This window comes from Balearica regulorum, chromosome 12 (assembly GCF_011004875.1).
Source record: "Balearica regulorum gibbericeps isolate bBalReg1 chromosome 12, bBalReg1.pri, whole genome shotgun sequence".
Classification (NCBI taxonomy): domain Eukaryota; kingdom Metazoa; phylum Chordata; class Aves; order Gruiformes; family Gruidae; genus Balearica; species Balearica regulorum.
In genome coordinates this window covers 19,624,646-19,647,590 of record NC_046195.1, presented here as the reverse complement: position 1 = coordinate 19,647,590, position 22,945 = coordinate 19,624,646, and the positions used below count along the sequence as shown (strand labels likewise).

General features: G+C 35.9%; 1 protein-coding gene across 9 annotated transcripts in view; it reads right to left on the bottom strand.

Moving 5' to 3' along the window:
- Positions 1 to 22,945, bottom strand: part of MEF2A (myocyte enhancer factor 2A) — a 92,007-nt gene that overhangs the window by 18,426 nt on the left and 50,636 nt on the right. For 4 of the 9 annotated variants that reach the window (XM_075763930.1, XM_075763934.1, XM_075763931.1 and 1 more), the window contains exons 4-6: positions 11,204 to 11,335; positions 7,671 to 7,890; positions 7,393 to 7,452 (exon numbers count right to left, since the gene is read on the bottom strand). In XM_075763930.1, the coding sequence (XP_075620045.1) occupies positions 7,393 to 7,452; positions 7,671 to 7,890; positions 11,204 to 11,335 (412 nt within the window). Of the gene's footprint in view, positions 1 to 7,392; positions 7,453 to 7,670; positions 7,891 to 11,000; positions 11,139 to 11,203; positions 11,336 to 22,945 lie in introns of all 9 variants that reach the window. The other 5 variants (XM_075763927.1, XM_075763928.1, XM_075763926.1 and 2 more) reach the window with 2 other exon arrangements.

Genomic DNA, 22,945 nt, shown 5'->3' with positions numbered 1-22,945 from the left:
TGTTAAATCTGGACAGTGTCTCTCTTCCACACCCAATACAGTCATTTCCTGCAGCCCTTATTACAAGGCTCTGCCAATCCTTCAGAAACATTTCATGCTTTTAGCGGTGCTGTCAAAAACAACAAAGTCCTTGCCACTGCCTTCTCTGCGCAATATCATTCAGCAGGGCAGAGTCAAAGCATTTATTCTGACAAAAGGCTGAATAAAATGATTGTTTAAAAAAATATATATTAAGAATAGGAGAAAAAAGTGGTGTAAGTGTGCAATACTATGGGTATTAATCTAGTAACAGCCCTTTGTTATAAACAGCAAGTACTGAACATCTAGCAAACATTGAAGTATCTATATTGATTATTTGAAGAATCATTTGCTGGGGCTGCAAGAAGACTGTAGAATATTCATTTTTAATATGAAACTTAGAGCCTTTTTTCCTGTTAATAATCTAATAAGAAAATCAAATTATAAGTTAAGAGCGAAAGGATAACTAAAAGCATGGTCTTTCTTAGAATAAGGTCAGGAGCCAGAAAAAGATAATGATTACAGGATGATGCAACTATACGGCAGTTTGCCAAACTGAGGCTTTAATAACCCCATAAATTCTACTTACTATTTTGTATAATACAGAAATTGTATCTACCCCACCCACTACAGCTCTTCCCCAAAGACAATTACTTTATGTTTAAAAACACTATCAAACTGAAAAATGGGAACAGAATATAAAATCCTATGTAAATGTAAAATAAGACTAGTGGTTTTACTTCCATTGGAAGACTTTTATTTAATTCTTTAAAAGATACTACGAATGCATTTTCAAAACCCTTATTTGGAAAACAGACACCAATGCAAACATCATAAGCTCTCAATTATATGAATCATTTTAAACAAGGATTATAATTTAATTAGATTTGATGATAACAAACACTGCCAACATACGTTAGTCTACTTTTTGTTTAATCAGAAAAGGTTTACTTTTGAAATAACGTCTTTTCTGAAGCTAAATGCTAAAACCCTCCCATTTTAACAACTGTATATTCTACCTTCAGAAACGTAATAGAGCTTAAAATCTCATTTATTGTCCTGCAGCCCAAGATGTAGCATTCAATTACAGGAGCCAGACTCATATTTCACTATATAAATCACATCAGCTGAAACAATGAACACACGTGGCTGGAAAGTACTCCATGTACTTATTACTACTCAAGGAATAAATTATAGTCATTGATGCTATTAATCTTTCTTTGTGGTTCACCTTTGGAGAAACTGAACAGTTATACACAGTTTTGGAAAATAATTGTAGGTAAGCAGCTAAGCAATGTAAGATTAAGCAAAAATAAGAACGGTAATAAGTATTTATGCCTCAAATGACATCATACAACGCAACAAATATCATATAATTAGAAGTAAACAGAAAATTGTGTTTGCAATAAGCCATCGATTCACTATGCATCCAGAATACCAGATAAAATCTATTCAAGAAACACACTTACATGTAGGACCTTGGGGGGGGGAACCCCCATATTGCAAGTAAATGCAACAATAGCATTTCTATGTGCATTAGCTGCTCAATTTATTTACCTTTTTTTTAGTATAACAGCTTTAAGTGGAAATTTAAATAATAAACAAAACAAAACCCAAATCCCCCTGAAAATCAGCATTTGCATTTCATATCAGTTTTAGCTTTGCACAGAAATCACTGCCGATTCTACCATCACTTCAAAAAGCTTAAGTTCTCTGCTAGCTTTGGGAAGATTTTACTGTAACATCTCAAGGAAGCTAAAATAAATGTATTTGCACTGATCTTTACAAATCAATACTTCAGATAATACAGTAATTTAAGATTTTGAAACATGGCTAACATAAGATTTTTACCTTTAAGACAGTACTTTAGATATTAAAATGCAGCAAAAGATACACAACTAAGTGTCAAGGGAATGCTTACTCATGTTACAAAACTAAAAAACCCTCATTTTCCATGTTGCTGGAAAATTTTTTTCACCTAAAGCTACATAAAGGGAGAGGCAATTGTCAAGGATATTTAGAATTTAAATGGGTCTTCTTCAAGACAAAGGTTATCATTCGGAACGCAGCAGCAAATCTAAAACAAAGGCATACTGCTTTTGTATCTAAATGTCATTCGACTTTGTGTGAAACATTAGCAGTGGCAATTGAACGCCTTTTAGGTCTTCTGTCAACTAATGAGTTTACGGTTAATGAAATCAGAGTTCTACTTTCTGAACTTGTTGATGTCTACGTATCAGTACAAAGCCAATGTAAAGAATGGTAAAGAATGGGCAACAGAGGTGGTACGTTTAGAGCATCTGAGGATGTGTGCTGTGGTATCCTGGGCAAGGTGACATCGTAGAAGTGTTGAGACTTCACACAATTAGATATGCTACAATTCTTTAATCCAGCTGGGAGATTAATAATTTGTTTTACAGGTGGCAAATTCTAACCAGAATTGTCTTCTATCTTGTAGTAAATCAGAAATTATGGTAAGATAATCAACACACATAACAATATATGAAATTCAACTAAAATATAAGGGTAGTTCAGGGGCTGAACTGACCATATGTGGATGGGTGGTTTCCAAGGAGAGATTGCTACAATTAAAAAAAAAACCACAAAAACCCAAAACCCCAACACACCCTCAAATGCTTCCTTCTACCAGCACATTTTTCATGCTGGATTTCAGCCCATCATTTCTTGTGAGCTGATTTAATCAGAGGATGATGGATGGATCAAACTTTGTTATGTGCTGACACTATCTAGCAAAGGAAAAGGGTTCAGCTTGCACACTGTGAAACATCTGGTCGGCAAGTCCACTTTCAGTACTCCTTTTCCTTAAGGAAAGCTTGGAAGCTGTAGAGTAAATAGGCTGCTCGCAGTGTTCTTCAGGGATCCTTCAGCTTCCTCCTTGGAGAAGGGTGACATTAACTGTTGTATTTACCTGTGTGATCTTAAAGATCAGAGCAAGGCAAAACATCATGCCAACACTATTGGCATTACAGAGCAAGAACCTTCATCACCTGCATTTAGCATTAGTTGAACGTACATTCTCAGGTCAAACCCCTTTCAATACAAGCTAGGAAGTGAGGAGCTGTCTAGTGAAAGACTACTTGTGACAGATACTACTGTCACACTGAAGAGAAAGTATAGCAGATTAGAAATACCACCAGTAACACATAACCTTAAGTAGGAATATGCTCAAGGTTTACAGCTGCCTTCCTACACTGGTCATCTACAACAGTGCCAAGCTTTTTATCCAATGCAGATGATACAGACTGACAAATCTGAGAGTGGGGACAGAGGGAGAAGAAAGTCTGTTTTCTTAAGGAAGAGGCTGACAATTTCAAGCAAAATTCCTGCAAGAGGTATGTTTTTCAGGAGTTAGTTGGATACTTCTCATTGGGGTGTCTCTCATTTAACAAACAAAGCAACATGGATAGAAAGATATGCACAGAAAGCTGTTTTGTAATTGAAGCCTGCTGGTGTACTCTTAAGAATTGCAGCATATTAGCCACTTGATTCAGACCTGTGAAAGACCAAGCTGAAAGATCCTTTTAGCCTCAGACATGGAGGGGTGGGACACAGACAGACAACACAAACCACACCTCTCCCAATCAGCCAAGCCCTCAAGATAAAGGGACCCATTTACAGCTGTGGCCTTTCACAGTTTTCTGTCTTGATCCCCTTCTGGCAATACCCAAGGCAGTTTACAGGTGTGTGCAAGCTGTCAATTCCACCTCTGCATAATCCTTCCTGAGGCCAGGATAAAAGATCTCACATGATCTAGACTTGCTCTTATTCGGGATCCAATAGTTCACAAGACACTGTTTCTCAAGCAGATATATCCTTCAGCTCTTTCCCAAAGAAATTCAATATTCCTACAGTTACTTCACATTCTCAGAATCTGAAGATTAGTGAGGATGTTAGAGAAAATACAGAGGAGAAATGCAGTACTCAAGAAGAGTAGATCCTTCTTATCCATTCTCCTGATGATAAAATTATAAGAGGAAAGATAATTTCCCAGAAGATTAACTGGGGAAGATTAACATTACTGACCAGAAGGGCTACTTCACAGACAAAGAAATATATAGACAGACAATATTGTGTCCTTGCAAGACCATAGTCTCCACTTCCAACAGCTCCTTCAAAATCACCTAAGACTGGGAAGAACTTAGGGAACTCATCTTAGTGCAAAGGTCCAAAGGTTTATGGTCTTCATGCAGCTTTGGCCATGAAGGCAGCTCAGGTCCTTTGCATGGTTCTAGCTCAACGCTGTAAGTGAAAGGTATGGAAGAAAAAGTAAAGATTGGGTAACAGCAGTACTACTTTTGAGCCTTTCTGATTCTGAGAGTCCTCAAGGTTGGGACAGCTTCACTGGAAGTGCACTTAATTGTCAACTTCTAGTTGATTCAAGGCACAACACCGAATCTACTGGAACACAGTGAAGCAAACTTCCTCATGACAACTTCGTAGGTGATCCATCCATCAAGTCCTTTCAGTTCAAAGAAACTCTCCCCCATATTTGGGTACTCAGAACAAGTGAGGTTATACTTTGCCTAATTAGAATCCACAACCCTTTGAAAGGAGTAATATAGACATACAGCATGTGTTCAAGCCATAATGACGTTGACAACAAATAGCAAGTTGTACACATCCTGGTGACAAAAGATTCTTGAAGCGTATTAGATGCCAATCACAAACTGAACAGGTTTTAAGAGTGACCATGAGCAAGAGTATAATGAAAATTCTAGCTCCAAAACATTTGATCTAATTAACACAAAAATAAGTTAGCTCAAAAGCATTGTTATAATGCCTGACATTTTTCCCCTCTCAAAACTGATATACTTGCCAAGTAAAAATTTTGAGCTAATGTTTTTCATGTAGTGGGTAAAATTTTTAAAAATATTAAAAAAAAAGCTTTTTTCAGTGTTATGACAGCTGCATGTGAAATATGCTCTCAGTATTATAAAATGATCACAAATTTTCTGTTCTAGACATAAAAAAGCACCTAACAATCTTTGCAACAACACGCAGATATTTTTACTCAAAGTTATTTTCCACAGAAAAACTGTTAAGTTGGCAGATCGACTGCTAAAGCAAATCGTATCTATTCCACTCAAGTTACACAGGACTTGAGAAGACTCATGTGAACTAAATACGAGCCATTTTATGCAATTTCTTTGTTTGAATTGGGTCCCAACTATGCAAGATAACCTTTACTTGCTTTTTACTCAGAAATAAAGGCATCTAAGTATCTGTCAATGAAATGAGAACAAAATCTTAAATACTTAAAATTTCATAATGTCAGGTAAGACTTGGGTTTTTCCTTTGTCTGTAAGAGAATATCTGAGAATATGGGTATGCCAGTACCCCATCTTTATCTTTGACATCTCTCCTATAAATTGAGCACTGCAAAATTGACACATGACCTGTCACAACTATATCCATAGGAGAATTCTCTATTCCTGAGAAGTTTAACAGATTGAAAGCTAAAAGAAGAAAATATTTAAGTGAATTCTACAGTAAGTGTAGCAAGAAACTAAAATAATTGTTCTCAGCAGACATAATTAACTTGATATACGCACTTCAATGGCAGCTGTCAAGTTCAAATTGACAAGTTAGCAGATTTACTCAATCTGGTTACGTACGGTTTCTTGATTTTGGTTGCAATTGAGAAGGTTACTGTGCACTTGACAGCATTTAAAAAGAAGCCATACCATGTCCTAGTAGAAAGTGGAGCTCTGAGAACTTAGGGTACTCTGTGGCTTCGCATTCTGGTGTTAAATAGATATTTGAGTTTTGCTAGCGGTACTACTTATAGATGTTCCACTGTTCTTGTGAGGCCACAAGTTTTACTTGCATAAAAAAAAAATCTTTCTAGAAATGAGTGGGTATATGTATAACATTTTGGGTGCGATGTTCTGGAAAGTAAGAGATAAGCAATGCATTTTGACTTCTCACATAAACTATTAATAAATACAAGAAGAAAAACATTTTACTGCATTAAATATGTTCACCAAGCTGCTGTAACTGGGTATTTCTACAATTTAATATTCTATAGCAAGAGCTATAAACAACTGTTTTATTTGCTTATTGAAAGGAGTCTTAAATCTGAGGCTGCTGTTACTAAAGCCTGATTTTGGAAGAGGCCTGAAACAGCTTGATAAACTTAGTCTGACTTGAGAAATACTATGGAAATCAACATCTGACCTCCACAGTCTCTAAAAATAGGCATCTTTTTTCAACTGAAGAAATTTCCTCCATTTAAAATCTTGCTTACCCGCTTGAAACCACACTTTAATATTTCATATTGGCTGCACATAGCCAAAGAATGGATAAAGAATGGAAAGTCAATCCTGTGCTTTCAGCCTTGTAGTTGCAGCATTTTTTATTCATAAATTCAATCACCTGACTTTATCTTCAAAAAACTTTTTCCCAGTTGCCACACTAAGCAGCCAGTGGGCAAATACAGAAAGGTCAACAGTTGCTTTTCCAATTGCTATTTTCCTTGCTATGAACACATAGTGAGGAGAGTTATGTTTATTTCCAAAAATTGACCTTCAGTCACCAAGACATCTTCAGGAACGCAAGGGACATAAAGGAAGTGGGTGAACTGTCATTTATTTTGTCTTTCTGTGGGGTGATAAATTTCAATGGTTGCCTGCCCTCTATCAGACTACTAAATGTTTTTTTAGAGGAGACAAAATATTATTTAAATGAAGTGCTATCTTTTTTGTATCTTTTTACTGAAGACCAAAAAATACTGTGAATTTGATTTCCGGCCAGATCTCTTATTTGTTTTTGAAAGAAATTCTGATCATCTTCCAAAATTAAGACAGAACCTAGCTATCAGCTTCCAAGATTTATTGCTTTCTTTGTATAACTGCTAGAAAATAATTAGCAAGATACACATGGCAATACAAACAATACAGTCTGTATTTTCTTCATTTTGATTGGCACCACAACCAGTATCAAACATCCAGGTCTTGTGAAAATGAAAGTTGAGAACCCAGCTGAGTTGTCTTTAGTGTAATAGTTAGTAAGCGCACTGAATTTCATACAAAGTAAGACATTTCACAAACATAAGATCTCTTTAGAGTGCTGTAATTACACCTGTAGAGAAACACTAAAGCAAAAGCAGCATGCTACTACTGAAAACCACTAAAATAAAAAATGCAAATATTACTGAAGTGGAAAGGCATGGCAGTAAAAAGTCAAATGCCTGATTCACAAGACTTAACAATTACAAGGCAACTAAGAAAATTACGACCTTTGTTCTTTCACAGCCAGTTTTTCAGAAGAGTCAAAATAAAAAATTGCTTTTGAATAACTGTGCAACTAAAACCACAATACTATTTTTCAACAAAGACATGATACCACACTTACCAACTGGACTGGTACCAGCTCCATTTGGCACTGTGAGGTCAGTTGTCCCCAGCATTCCACCTAATAAAAATAAGCCAGAGCATTAAACAAATTTGCTTTCGTTATAGTACCATATCGTTTTGCACTTCAAAACTTAAGCCATTAAAAAAAAAAATGCACCAATACCATTAAGAACTTGTTACTTGCTTGTTTGATTGTGTTTAGTTTTGTTTGGGTTTTTTTAATTAAAAAAAATAAAAAGAGTGTAAGAGGAAAGCACAATAGCACTGAAATCTTACCTGCATTGCCAGTACTTGGCGGTCTCTGAGGGGCCCCAGGTGATACGTTCCGATGCAGGGTGGTCTGAGGTGGGGAGAGCATGGTCGTGTCCGTTAATGATGAACTGGCTGCCAGTGATGGGGATACAAGGGAACTCCCTGGGTTACTGTAGGTTAAAGTGTTGGGATTGGACACTGGAACTGTAACCGACATCGAGAAGTTCTGAGCAGGCAACCCAGGCTGGAGGAAAGACGACAAGGAACACACAGAAGACAACAGCATTAGCATTAACTATGTTTGCAGAAATAACACGTTGTAAATTCACACATTAAAGTTTGCCAAGAATTACTCAGGTTTAAAAAAAAAGTTAATTATGTTAGTTTTTAAACTGTATTAAGCATACAATTTCAAAACATCCATTTGCTGTAGAGTATGGTGTTGAACTTAATATATCATATAAATACAGTTCCAAAAGAATTACTCAAACTTCTAAAATACTAAAAGTTCAAATACAAAAAATTGAAGATATTCATATGAACTCGCAGGCTTGGAAATACAACAAATTTATCAGTTAATTTTGGATTATTACAAAGCAATGAAAAACTAAACATGTCTACAAATCAATGAACTGTTGCATCTTCAAAACGGCAGCATGAACATGCACATTACAAAATAAAGTCAGTTATTACACAAAAAAGAAAAAGTTAGTAATAACATTTTCTACTAATAACTTTGCAAAAATATTGCTAGTAATCTCTAAAAATACTTTTTCAACAGACTGAAAAAAGTAAACAGATCTTTAGAATTTCACTCAGTTCAGTAATTTGAATTTAAACATTTCAGTTGTCATTATTCGGAGCTGTGTTCCACAAAACCCCACTTGAATAACCATTCCATCTTTCTTTTTTGCAAATCTCATTTTTAAAAATTCTAAAATTATTTAAAAGGCAACTATTTTTTCTGAAGTATATATGTTTGTTATTCAACAACTATTTGAATCAAAAGCTTAGATGCCTGCCCATCTATGGTACTCCTTTGGTTATGACTAACTTCTTTGGCCTTTGTCTCATTCCTATCCTTTGACAGTGATGAGTTTCTGAAACAAAAAGGGACTATTTTCTTTCACAACTCTCATAATTACTGGAAACAAAACCATGACAGGTACAATTTAAGGGTAAAAATTCAGTAGCATTTGTTGACAGAACGGAGAGATACTACTTTTGATTTAGAAGTCACATGCAGATGACAAACATTCATGACCTAGCAAGTATACTTAAAAAAAGATGCACTTTTGTCAAGTGCAGCTTAAAATTTACTTAGAATGATACTTCTGTACAACAATTTTGATACTATTAGAAATACAACAATAACTATACTAATTAAAACAGCATAATACATTTTCTATGAGAAATAAAATCTCTTACTAGTGAGAGCCAATGCCAGTGTTCCTACTGAAGCTTTCCTAAGAATAATTATCAATGTTTGGCACAGACGAAAGGAAAAAGTAATGAAGCATAGCGACGTAATGCTAGCAAATCTTTCACGGTATCTAACCAGTGACAGGCTGTACTGGTATTTGTAACTCAAACTAAACCTGAAATACCTGAAGTATACTTGAAACAACACTAGAAGCTAACAGCTGGAACATTTTTTCCTGTAGGTTTCTCAATACAGAACTAATAAATGACAACTTCCCCCCACAGCTTACAATAAAGCCTGCCTCTGCCCATCTATGGTACTCATTTGCTTATGACCGAATTCTGCACGCTTTGCCTCACTCCTATCCTTTGACAGTAATGAGTGCACTAGAACAAAAGAAACTGTTCTTATACAGACCCATAAATAATGGCAGTAGAACCATAACAGGTCCAGTTTAAGCTACAAATACATATACATATAAATATAGCTATAGAGTTAAAAAATAATGTTGCCGGTTTTATTTACACTGATGTCCACACAGACAGTTTAGGCCGTTCATGAAGACCACAGAAAATCAAGGGAGAGCAATTTAGCTGTATCATACTGGGAGATGAGACTTGAAGAAGATGTCTCAACACAGAAACGTTGGGTATCAAAAGCTTCAAAACAAAGCAGGAATAAAAGATATTGGCTTCATTCCATTATACAAAACTTGCTAAAAAGGAGTGATGCTGCATGTTGCGACTGGCAGTTTGCTGTTAAGTCCCCAGAGATGGCCTTATTGCTCTGAACAATGAAATAATTTCTACTATCAGCAAGTCATTTGGGGACACACTACTCAATTACCCCAGGGTCTGTGCTGGTTAACCTAGCCAGTCCACTTCCTTTAATTGCTACAAGATTTGCAATATTAAAAAATTCAAAGGTCGCAGCAGGGCCCTGTATTAGTGTTCTTAAAAAAGACTTCCCCTGTAGTACTCAACACTAATTGGCTTTTGTAGATGGAAATTAAATGTCATCATGTACATCTCCGTGAAAAACACTCAAGATTTACACTACTGTTATCCCCAAATTTCTTGAGTTCTAGAGCCCGATAATTCTCTTCCAAGAGTCCTTCTAAATCATCTTTTTTGCCCTAGACCCCAAAATTGAAGGGAATATGTGAAATTGAGGAGAACATGAACCATCTGCCCAGTCAATATATGGGGTTCAGGCAATGATAATTTCATTTTTTAATTAGATAACACTAAAATGAAAAATGATACTCTGACCACACTACAGAATAGGAGATCATAACTTTCCAAAGCAATTAAATGACTTATGGCTGCAAATGTGTTAGGTACTTTGGACAAAATTTTCCAAAGATCTTTCAGTGCCCAAGGAAGTACCTGCTGAAATTTTAATAGGAGTAAGACACCAATCTTTTGAGGGTCCCACAGTGCACCAATCTTTATATTAACATCTAAATACCTTTCCATGTCCAGTCTTCAGCAAAATAAAATTCCACTGATTTGATGACAAAATTAATCCAATTCTATTTGTCTGCTTGTCACATATTATAAGATTTTGATTAACAGACAGATAAGATGCAAATACGCTATCCTACATCCCACACCAAAATCTATCTTTATAAAAATATTTTAGGTAGGATTAGGCAATTCAGCTAGGCTCCTGAAATTTAGAAATGTTAACTCATGTTCACAAGGTATTAAAACTGAGTGCAAAAGAGAAGCTAGAGATAAATCTTATTCTTTAAGGTACAATGTATTTTCACAAGATCAAGTATCAGCTTCTCATTTTTCCTCAAAAACATATATTCCCTTCTCAAACCATTACATCCTCTTGCCTTTGCAGTGGTTTTCAGTGGTAAGCAAACACCGTGAAAATTCTCATGCATGTAATAGAAGCACAAACCATACTTTAGTACTCACTGCGATTTTATGATTCCGCATCATATTATCAAACTCTTCATTAATTTTTTTATATTTTTCTTCTGTATGTGGCGTGAGCACATATGAAGTATCAGGGTCCGGGCTGTCGCACCCTCTGTGTTCCTTCTTGTTCAGAGCCTAAATAATGAAGTTAATAAAAAGGATCAACAAATAAAAAGTAGAGATAAAATAAAAGTACTTACAGGGCCTCGCTTGAAAATAAAATCACTATCTTCATTTAGTTTGCTGAATCTGTCCTCCGATAGTGGACTGTGCTCAAAGTAATCGTCAGCATCAGGGCTCTCACAACCATTAAGGCCTTTCTTTCTTAAGGTCTGAAATACAATTGGAAAATTCACATACAAATCATACTAACTTGCCAAGAAGTTTTGTATACTACTGAATCATTCAGAGCCACTGAAACTACATGAAACTTTCACAGACAAAACTCACTGTTCAACAGACAGGCTTAGTCTTTCAAAATAGTAGCATAGTACACAAACAGAAAAGGTTCATTCAGAGGCACAGACTCTCCCAGGTGCCACCTCATGGCTAACTTTAACCTACACCCACTTCATCTCTCCAGTGTTCCATGCAAAACCATTTTTAGATACAGGCTGATGGAGTAAAGTTGCCTGACATATACGGAACATTCAAGCCTATGACAAAGGAGTTAATGTCATCACTGGTAATTAAAAACCAGTTTACTGGATCTTTAATAAATTGATTTTAACATCCCAATTTTAATATTCACATTTTAAAGAGCACACAGTTAAACTCTGAGAAACACAGTGGCCAAAATTTTTGATCAAATTCAACAACTGTATTATATTACATACATGTAACCCTTGGTCTCAGTAGGTTATAAAGGCAGGATCATCCTGCATGATAACAAGAACTGCAAAAAATTATAGAAAGAAATTACATAGTTCCTCTCTAAGATGACTTAGTTTGCGAAATACACGTTTTTTCAGACTCCTTTAGACTAACTTGATGCAACTGTTTTAATGGGCTACTTCCTGTTTTCTGATGGAGAACTCACATCAACATCCCCTGGGGAAAAAAAAAAAAAAGAAAAAAACCAAAAAAACCCCCAAAAAACCACACAACTTGTCTACAATCTAGGCATTACAAACAAGCTACTGAAAGAAAAGATGTGAAACTACAGGTCTTGTGACCAAATTTTAAAAGATATTTGTGTTCATTGTTGTTTTTCTTTTTTCCTCCCCTATTACACAATCAGAAATCTTTCTTTGCAAGTTCTCATTTATAATAAACCAAGATTTAAAATGCTATGTATGGAAAGTCTTTAATATTTTAAGAGTTTCAAAAGGAAAGCCATACAACTTTTTAAACAAGTACACATTATCAGTACATAAGGGGAGTTATACGTTTTCTTTTTGTGAGAAATTATCTATATGCGATGAAGTCTGCACACTGATGTTCTCAACACCAGAAAGAGATTGCATCTGTTTTCCTATAGAAGCTATGTTTCCATAACACACTGACTTTCTGATTAAAAAAAATTAAAACAACTATGTTTTAGACTATAGCATTCATAAGCATTTTTTCTTAAAGTGCTATCTACTAATTTTTAATACAATAGAAAGCATGCGAAATTCTCCCACTATTCATAAATATGCAAAATACTGCCTACTTCTACTTCAGTTTTAAAGCAGTACTTGAAAATTCAATTACGCTGTCTGAAATTCTTTAATATCACAGGTCACCATAAGCTATAATTCCTTCTCAAGTTTCTTGGCTTGCTCCGCATATCCCACACAGTATCTGGAACTCCCACAAAAATGTAATCACTAAATCAGCATATGGGGAAAACAGGTGTAGGTTCCTCCAGCACCTGTCACAGCACTGATCCTGCTCCCCTAACCAATCAGCTGGACACGTATAGGGACTTGGCCATACAAGGGCCGGCTGTTCAGCCTCTCAAGGTCGAAGCCTGTTATCCCTCTCCCAGCCCTTCCTAACAAGTCAGCTTGCCAGTCTTCTACACTTTGATATCAGCAGGGAAAATGTTAACACTGCATAATCTGGATTACACTTAACCCCTGCAACCCACAGAACTCTGAAAATAGAATCCAAATGTATCTTTACATGGTGCTTAGCGTCAGCATGCATACGCAGTGCCCAAGGCACAATTAGAAGCTGCATTTAGATACTATAAAGAAAGATCTCACAAGAAATACACATACTGTCTAGTTTACCTCCTTTGATAAAAAGGTTTGAGCAATTTTACGTACTGCAGCATGGGAGTCTCATTAGTGCTCCTTCCAATATTCTAAAACAATCAAGTGAATGCTTTTAAGCATAATGCTGCCAAATTATACTCAAAGTTCTGATATAAAGGAAGAGATTTAGTTAAATATAAAAATGCATCCTTCCTCTCAGTGACTGGTTATTTTTATTTTTGATAACAATGGGGTTAATTCTGCTTTGACTCATGAGGAAGGAAAATGCCTCAGTATCTCCCCTTTAAGATTCTGGAAACCTTCACTCCAGATGGGGTTCCTGTCATTGTGGAAGGATTTAAGCCACGGTTCACTGTTACAGATAATAAGTCTGGGTCTGATATCCAAAGCTCTGTCTCCTTATCACTAAAACACGAACTGCCACTTTGAGGACCTAACCATAAAAAGACTGCCAACTTTATCATTGCCCAGTAACATAATAGTAAAACATTTCTGCTCTGTGGCTCATACTAACAAGTGGAATGCTGTAATCTGTTCACACGGCCAGGCGAAGCCTACGCGATACAGCCCAGCCTCAGCTTTCTCACAGGCTACAGAGTGAGACATGATAACAGGCCCTTGCTCAAGGGAAAACAAGGCAGGCCACGACCGCTGGGAATTGCTCTGCTGGGGATGCAGGAAAGCCACACTCCATAAACAACTCCAAAATTCCAGCCTCGAGATTCTCTATAGCTAAATTTTTTTATTTCTCCAATTAATATAAATAACTTGTCCTTCTTGAGCTATTTCCAAGATATTATCATGGAGATTGAAATGTTATTAATTCTGAAGATAGGAGGGGGGTGAGAAATAAATACCAATTAGTGAGACCAAATAGTATTTGTGTAACTTGAAGAGAGTTTTATTTCTCTGCTGTGATACACAAGCTTGTTTAAAATAAAATTAGAGTTTTTGCAGTTGAGATAAATATAGAGCATAAGTTTTCTTACTACAACAAGAGAGGAAAAAGAACATTATATTTCAAGGTTTGCTATTGGATGCTCACCGCATTACCTTCTGGTGTTAAGTCTTATTTTCCAGATCATCTAAGAGAATGTGTAGCCTTTTGAGTTAATCTGTATTACTTTCCACTTCCTCTAAGACTTAGCGAAAATTACTGGAAATTGTTCCAACATGTTTGCCAACATACTGCATTGTACCTGAGATTGTGCAGCTTTGATATTAGACTGGATTAACTAACTGATGAGGGAAAGGTACTGATTTTTGTCAGAAAATAATGCCAGGAACCAAGGCAGGTACAAAATCTTTTTTCAAAAGAATCAAGCAAATGCAATAATATAGTTCTGTTAAATACAACATTGCTACACAAGTGTTCCAGACAGCTGTGGTCATCCTGATATTGCAGAATGACCCAGAAGTTTTCAAATGCTTTTGTTCCACTGTGTAAAACTGAAATACACAAATATTATGACTATTAGTTTAATATTGGTTTGGGGTTTGTTTGTTTGTTTTTTGTTGGGTTTTTTTTGAATGCCAGAGCTTAGAAAGTGCTGTATGAGAATGGCTGGACTAGCTATGGCAGGTTTAAACATTACATTCAATAACATGGTACGAGAGCCTCAATATTTTCCTGAACCTCTCCACACATATGCAAAGTACTTTTTAATTGCACCGCATTTTGCTAATTTAACAAAAGAATCATGCCTTGGCAAGAAGCACCTAAAGAACTTTGTGAGAAGGGCTTCTTGCAAAATAACAACAAAAAATAATTAGTTTCTCTCTATGATTCAACATAAATTTTACCGAAACCGATAATACAGATACCAAAGAGTACAAAAATACAATAACATTATCCATCGCATGATCCATGAGGAAGCAAAGATGATATTCAGCCACCACAGTGTAATTATCTTAGCATAAGCTTCCTTCTACAAAACCCAACAGAGAAACATGAAATACAGGAGCTTTAACCCTGCTGAGTCTCCACAGCGTGATATCAAGTCACTACCTTCTCCAAGACTTGTTCCAGCCCAGCTACACGCAGCTTCTCTCACACACTTAACATTGGTCATCAGCAGTTCTGGAAACCAGAAACTCTGAACTAATAAACACATATTACTGCTACCAGCGATGAAGTGACAACCCCCAACTGTCCTCCTCCCCATGAAAGATCCTGTTTTTCACATCTGACTCCGAAAGGACACGTTGCTAACGGTTAAAAAAAAAAAAGCAAAATCAGCATGTTTTGTGCTCCAATTCAGTGAGTGCGGTTAAAAAGCCAAGACTTCTGATATTCGTGATCTGGGCTCCTTACCAGGTCTGGCAAAACTGTAGAGAACTTGATGTTCATTGTCACCTCAGGAAGTAATATTTTTCTGCCTTAAAGCAAGAAAGTAGGATGACCTCATATGTAAATAGTGTTATGAAGTGCAAAAAAGTGTCAGTTCATTCAAAATATTTTCAGTGTTGGGTTTCTTGTAATATTACACAAAAAGGAAATGGTTGTTGCTATCAATGCTACTATGTATCATGTTAACAGCTCTATTTTTGCACTTACTATTGGAGCTGGCCAAACAGGATTTTTGTTGGTGTTTGATCCCAAATTATGAGGAAAAACATTTCCAACATTTGACTAAGATTGAAAAAAAAAAATTGAAAGTCAGAGCACAGAAAAAGCTGTGAAGCAGCAGAAATTTTACACTAACTCATGTTTGCTTGAGCCTGCAAGAAGTCATACTTTCTTCACTAAAATGACCATCCTTTATCTAACTTATTTTTGCTGGGTTCATTTTCAGTTTTAGCAAGAATAAATTGGTTTACTGATGTATGGGCTGAGCACCACAGGTACAACGCAGGCAGAAGGAATGGCCTGTCCTTTCTGGCTGCAGTAAACCATTGCCTCAGTCACCACTGATAATCACATCCTACATAAAAGCCACAGCTTTTTTCTGAGAAATTCACAAAAAGCAGAACAAATACAAAAGTCACAGCATCAGACTCCCATCCATTTTCATTCTTATTATGTTAAACATCAGTGAGAGAAAAAGGGGCAGCATCTTTTAATGCAGTTCAGCTTCCTTCCCACAGCAGATAGAGACTTCAGCTGGCAAGACCAACTGCATGTATCACTACAGACTTTACATATGGCAAAAAGTCATGTTGAAAGCATGACAACTGCTTTATTGTTTGCCTTCTGTTACATACTATTGCCAAGAAGTTGAGCCTAAAACTAGGATGGATTTTTCGTCTTTTATAACCCAAAATATTTCACCTTCATCAACTTGATTAATACTACGGTGTGTGATCCTTTACATATAATCATTTCTCCCCTATTACCTATGAAATGCATACAAGGAGCATTCTTAGTTACTCAAAGCTATTTACAGTTTTTAAACTTCCTGCAGGTCAATTTGACTGCAGAAGTATCATCATTTCTGTTTCTTTTCTCCAAAGTAACAACATGGTCCTGCAAATTTGGAGCTTGATCCTGCAGAGTTGGGTGTACAAACTTTACCACTGCCTAAAAATACAAGCAGGAGTGAACTCTAAGTGCGGCATACACATCAAAAATGAACAGCTAGAGAAAAAAAACCTATAATTCAACCCAGTATTTTGTGTTTGAAGCTCATCAACATTATTTCTGTAGGCTTTAATTTACTTCTTCATAGTTAGACATAACAGGTTATTTTACGTAATGTTTACAAAATCTGTAAGTTTTCCTCAGGCTCTACTAATATTCTCAACTTCAACCACTGAAGCATCTGCAAATTTCATTATGAAGCTGTTTTCCTTTCCTTTGAGTTAGGAGGCTACTTAAGTTTAGCCCTAATACTGTTTCTTTCAGTACCCCCCAACATTTTCAATTATGTTTTGCTATGCTATCAGTTAGAATTTCACATCCTTGTTATAGCCACAAATACATACATCCCAAAACAGCACAGTAAAGCAGAGTGGTGCCCAGCTTTCAAAACTTCAGTGAAATGCATAAGAGGTCAAATTAGATTATGACAGACATTTCCACAAGCTAAGCAACTTGGAGAGCTTAACTTCTTAAAGAACAAGGCCTCACCAATCTTTCTAGTAGCCTCCCCAGCCAAAATAATGTATACGAAGTAAAATCTGAAAAAGTGACATACTTTTTTAGCTCACTTAAATAATATTTTCCATACTTGTGCTCCATTAGTAGTGGTATTATAACAGTACAAAAATTTCAAAAGTAAATAATTGATATTACACATAAACATCTAGACAGTAAAGATTCTGAGTAGAATACTTTAACAAAGTATGTTCCAATGATTATATTTCTTGGCCAAATATTATAGTATATTATGCAAAAAAAAAAAAAAAAAAAAAAGGAGGTTTAGGATTAATTACTCCAGGGTTTTACAAACAAAAAAAAAAATTTACAAGCCTGCCTAGCAATAGGCCATAAAATACAATGATGAGCTTTTTAGGCAATGCTCTATGTGCAGTTTTAGACACAGGTATTCATCAATTACAGATGAAAAATGTTCATGATTTGAAATTTTATCAGTGTCCCTGTTATATACCAGTCTAAGAAAAGACACGGTCTTGTTTCAAATGTTGGAGCACTTCCAGTATCTGGCAAGTTTTAACATGTATCCCTGGCTTGCCAAACGTGAAAGCTAGCTGTCAAATTCCTCTAAGATATGATAAAGATGGCACTCAGAATTCAAACCCTCATTTATATAAAATAACACATACAAAAGGTTTTTAGACATGATATGGTATGAAGCTCAAATTCTAGCTTGAAGCATCTTTGAATGCTGTGAAACATTATTTTAAACAGATAAACCACAAGCAATTACTAAAGAATAACAATTTTATGGGCTATAAAATCCACTTTTCACCCCCAGAATATTACACAATGAACTGGACTAGAAGATTAAGGAGCTTCCCTTTCTATCTTATATTTGTGATTTTAGAGAAACACTATCTATAAACTGTGGACTTCATAATGCAGTTGCTGACCTACAAACAAGCTAGATCACTCATCCCTAAATGAACTTTGTGAGACTTAAAATAATTAGTAATCCATTAGCACTGATAATACTTTTTTCCACAGTGAAAGCTAAGACAAGCTCTCAAAGTCTGATATTTGATGCATTTGTGTTTGTTTCACTTTGTATACAACTTAGTAGATTATTACATTTTATACTGCTGAGCAGGTTTTCATTCTACCTGTTTTATAGAAAGTACCATCAACTACATTCTTCCATTAAAGAGTACTAAATTGCCAGTCTACATTGATCTTATTCAATCTTTTTATTAAAAACATAAGACAAAGTAGATCTATGCTCATCTGAAGAAACTATTCCTTACCATATAAATTAAATATATTTTATAGTCCTTTCAGGGAATGCAGTCTGCAACAAACAAAATTAATGGTTAAACCAAGTAAAACACAGTTCTATGTTAGAATGTTTAAAGATATGTTTTATGGTGCATAACTACTTCTTTTCAATCCTTACTCAAATGACAACATATATATGAACATGCACATCTTCCCATATATACCTCTTCACATACTTGCAACAGTTAAAATATAAATCAGCAACAGCAGCAGCAGACTGAATGCTGCCTTTCAGTAACAGTATATTGCAGATAAGCCATATGGAACATGAAAAGTTTCCAAGTGTAGCAACCCATCTGCATAATATCCTTCATAATCTCTTAGATGTTCTTTAGTAAAAATATTATCTCCTACTCATAGTTTGCCAAGAAAAAAATTCTAAACTCTGATTGCCATTCAATGATATAAAAAGAATGGGTTTCTTTTGATCTACCTGCCTATGTTTCAAACATTTCTTGTCCTGAATTTCTGCTTACTGCCTGAAAATTGGAAAGGATAACAGGAACTATTTCAAAGTCTTGGTACTCAAGATAACTTAGTATTATCAAAACAGTAATTACAACACAAATAGCAACCAATCCCAAAGAAAATGTTTAGTGGAATCTAAGGATTTATATTATTAAAATATCAGTCACATGTAAAGATTATGGGAACTGGCTACACTAATGCCTATCAGAACAAGCTTTAATTACCTTTATTGGTATGGAAATGCCATTGTTTCACCTAAAAACTTGTCCTACAGTACAGACAAATACCTAAAAGTATGTGTGGCACTCTAAACAGATATGGGATGCGTGCACACTATCCCAGTTCATAACATTACTGCAGAATATTACAAAAAAAAACCCCAAAATAAGCAAGATGAATAAGACAACTGAAAGCAGGTATTTGAAAACACCAACTGAGATAAGTATGTACAACAGCAAGCAGCAAGCCTCTCCAGAAATAAAGTAGGGTACAAGCAGATACATCTCTATTTTTACTGAATTAAAATAATTAGAATGTAAGACTTCAAGACACAAAGCAGCAATAAGTATGTCACAACTCATGTTTTGAATACTGAACTTCTCAGTTATGTGTCAAAGGAATATACTTAGTATGTTTTTCCTCGCATAACCTTCACTTCGACTGAATAATTCAAAAGCCAAAGCACCTCTTTGAAGTCTGTCCTTACCTAACCTGAAAAGGAAGTAGGAATCAAAGGTGGGACCTAGAAAAAGTAGAGAGGAAAGAGTATACAGGAATCAGAGACAGTGAAATATGAGTAAGCTGTAATCTATCATGTCTAATTCACATCAATATTGGATGAAGACTGGCTCTGACATGCTTGATTTTTCTTTTTTTTTTTTTTCTTTTTAACAAGTCACTGTACTCAGTAAGTACTGAATTGTAAGTTAATGCAAAAAAGCACAGGGCTTTAAATGACATTGGTTTGTTACAGTTAGAAGAGCTTTCAGGGGGACAACGTGTAAGAACTTTGATCTAAAAAAATCTTCACAATATTTCCAATGAATTTCATAGAATGGTTTAGGTTGGAAGGGACCTTAAAGATCATCTAGTTCCAACCCCCTGCCCCGGGCAGGGACACCCTCAACTAGACCACGTTGCCCAAAGGCTCATCCAACCTGGTCTTAAACAGTTCCAGGGATGGAGCATCCACAACCTCTTTGGGCAACCTGTGCCAGTGCCTCACCACTCTAACAGTAAAGAATTTCTTTCTAACAGTAAAGAATTTCTTTCTAACAGTAAAGAATTTGGGAGTTTTTAATTAAAAATATATTATTAATTTCCTATTGAAAGTAATTGATAAATAATTCCAGTAAAACATCACTTAAATATTAAAATTCACAGACCTTTCAATTCAGCTAACTTCACTAGCATTCTATAGTCTACACTATAAATTACAGACATGTGAGCTCCCACAAGAAATATTACATCACTGATATGACATTAACAAGATGTAATAACTATCACTGGTAAGTCACAAAAAGACATTAACATTTTATGGGTATTGACTTATAAGTATTATCAAGAACAAGAATGATACAACGTATGATACGATATGAGGGCTGTTAGGAGAGTCACAGGTCTGTACCACAAGAACTACCACCATAAATACTTTATTCAGGTGATAAAACAGTTACTATGCAAAACATACCAGGTGAAAGGATCAACATGAAGTCCTTTGTTCAGATGAGTGTTGAGAATGTTATCACCTAGATGGGCCACACTACTTGCAGTAAAACACTGGCAATGAACAAACCACAATCTCCATCGTATGATCAGAAATATCTCATCACACCCACAAGTTAGTTACATGACCGGGCAGCTTTACGACAGTATGAAGATCTAGGCCATTTCTTCTTGGAGGCTAGAGACTCCCTCAGCCCTCTTCTGCAGAAGCACTATCAGGTTAAGGCCCAAACACTGAGATTACGCAAAAGTATTAGAAACTTCAACAGAAACACAGCAAGTAAACATGCTGAGGTCCAAAAGTCAGCTAGGAGTGCAGCATCCTACAGATGATGCTCTCCTTCCTTTTTGATAGTTTATGCCAAAACACCGGTTGATGAACAGCAACGGTCAAGAAGCTAGCACTTCTGCTGTCCCTTCTGCAAGGTGGTTAATCCCTGGCAGACTGGCAGTGTTGACCGTTGAAGACACTACCTAACCCACGACCTTGAAAGGCAAATGCTGGGGTTACATTAACTCTCCACTGAAATCAAGAGTATCATCAGAAAGAACAATTCTCTACCTTACTGCAGTTCCAGCAGATGCATTGTTCTGGGGTCTATTCTTTCCATGCACTGCTTGTGTAAAGTCACTCACTCCTAAAGAACAAATGCCATGGTCCTTGCTTTGAAATTGCAAAGTAAAAAATATACTCTTCTGTCAATACAGAATTTCAAAAGCACCAAATTCTGCAGCAACACAAGGGCTGCAGAATACACAAGACCAGCACAGCTTGAAGAACTTGTTAATACAAGTAAATAATTACGTCTTTGTGTGACTGCCTGCATGAACTCCAGCATTAACAAGCAGTGAGCTGTTACAGATTTTGAGTCGATTTTCAATCCTATTTAACACAACATCTCCAGAACAGCTAAATTCAGAACCAGATCTTCGATATGCGTTTCCCGAGCAGTGGGTGCGAGAACTGGACTGTGTGTCTACCCTATAAATTCCCAAAACAAAAACATTCTCCAAAGACACTGCAGAATCAGTTGGAAAAACATCACTTGCACAGCTGGGAAAAACACAGGACTTCATTGCAGAGGAGAATCACTGGTTTTTTTATGTAGCTGACCAGCAGCATCTATTTAAATACTAAAAAGTCTCCAAAGACTGTAAGAGGTATGTGTTATTCACCAAAAATAGAAGCTATATGAAATATTAAAAAAAGCTACTTTCATTAAGTTTTGATTCTTTGGAATGTGTTATCCAAGTCTGTATTACAAACAAACAGATAAACATGAAGCCTTAATTGCCCTTTGCTTCAAAAGGAGGATGGTAAGTAAGAAGTATAGGATGTAGGAATCACTCCAACAAACCCTCGTAGGCCAAAGAATCCCAATGCAAGAACATTTGACACATTTTAGCTTCTACAGTTCAAAGTTTATATTTTAATAAAGATCTGAGAGGAAGGGTGGAGTAAATATGGTACTACTATCTGCTAATTTGCAATATAAACCAAAGTCAAGGGTAGTTTTCATAGGAAGCACATGAGAAATACAGCCATAACCTAAAAAATAGACACAGATTCCACCTAATATTAAGTTTTACATCATAAGGCCTCATTCAAAAGCACAACAGCCTAAGTTTTCTACAGTAAAGTGAGCAAAAGCAAAAGTTTTCTTTATTCAAACCTCATCCTAGCAAGTTACACAGGTACAGTGAAAACAAGTTTTGCTCTTACTGCTTTGGGCTGTTGAATATTTTCATTTATTACATCTAGATACTCCACACTGCAAAGGAAAGCACAAAAAAAAATCAGACAAACTAGATGTAGTTAATGTCATATCATTAGAATCCAAAGTATGTATTATATTCATTAGCATTGTTAGCTATGTCTATCTTTAATGGTTAGTATGTCTAGAGTTCAATGAGACACTTAGAAAATTCTTACATCATCCAAACTGAGATATTAACAACTCATGTTACCACTAGAAACTGAGGAAAGAACCTTTAAATACTACTACTTTCTGTTTAGATACAGTCTACACTTCAGGATTACAATGACAGGCTTATACGCCTGACTGGCTGGACAAGACGCTCTTGCCCATAGTCATGTCTGTCACATTCAGGACTGTACTAAGAACTAGAGCACATCTCTGGGAACTTAACTGATTAATGATTACAGCTAC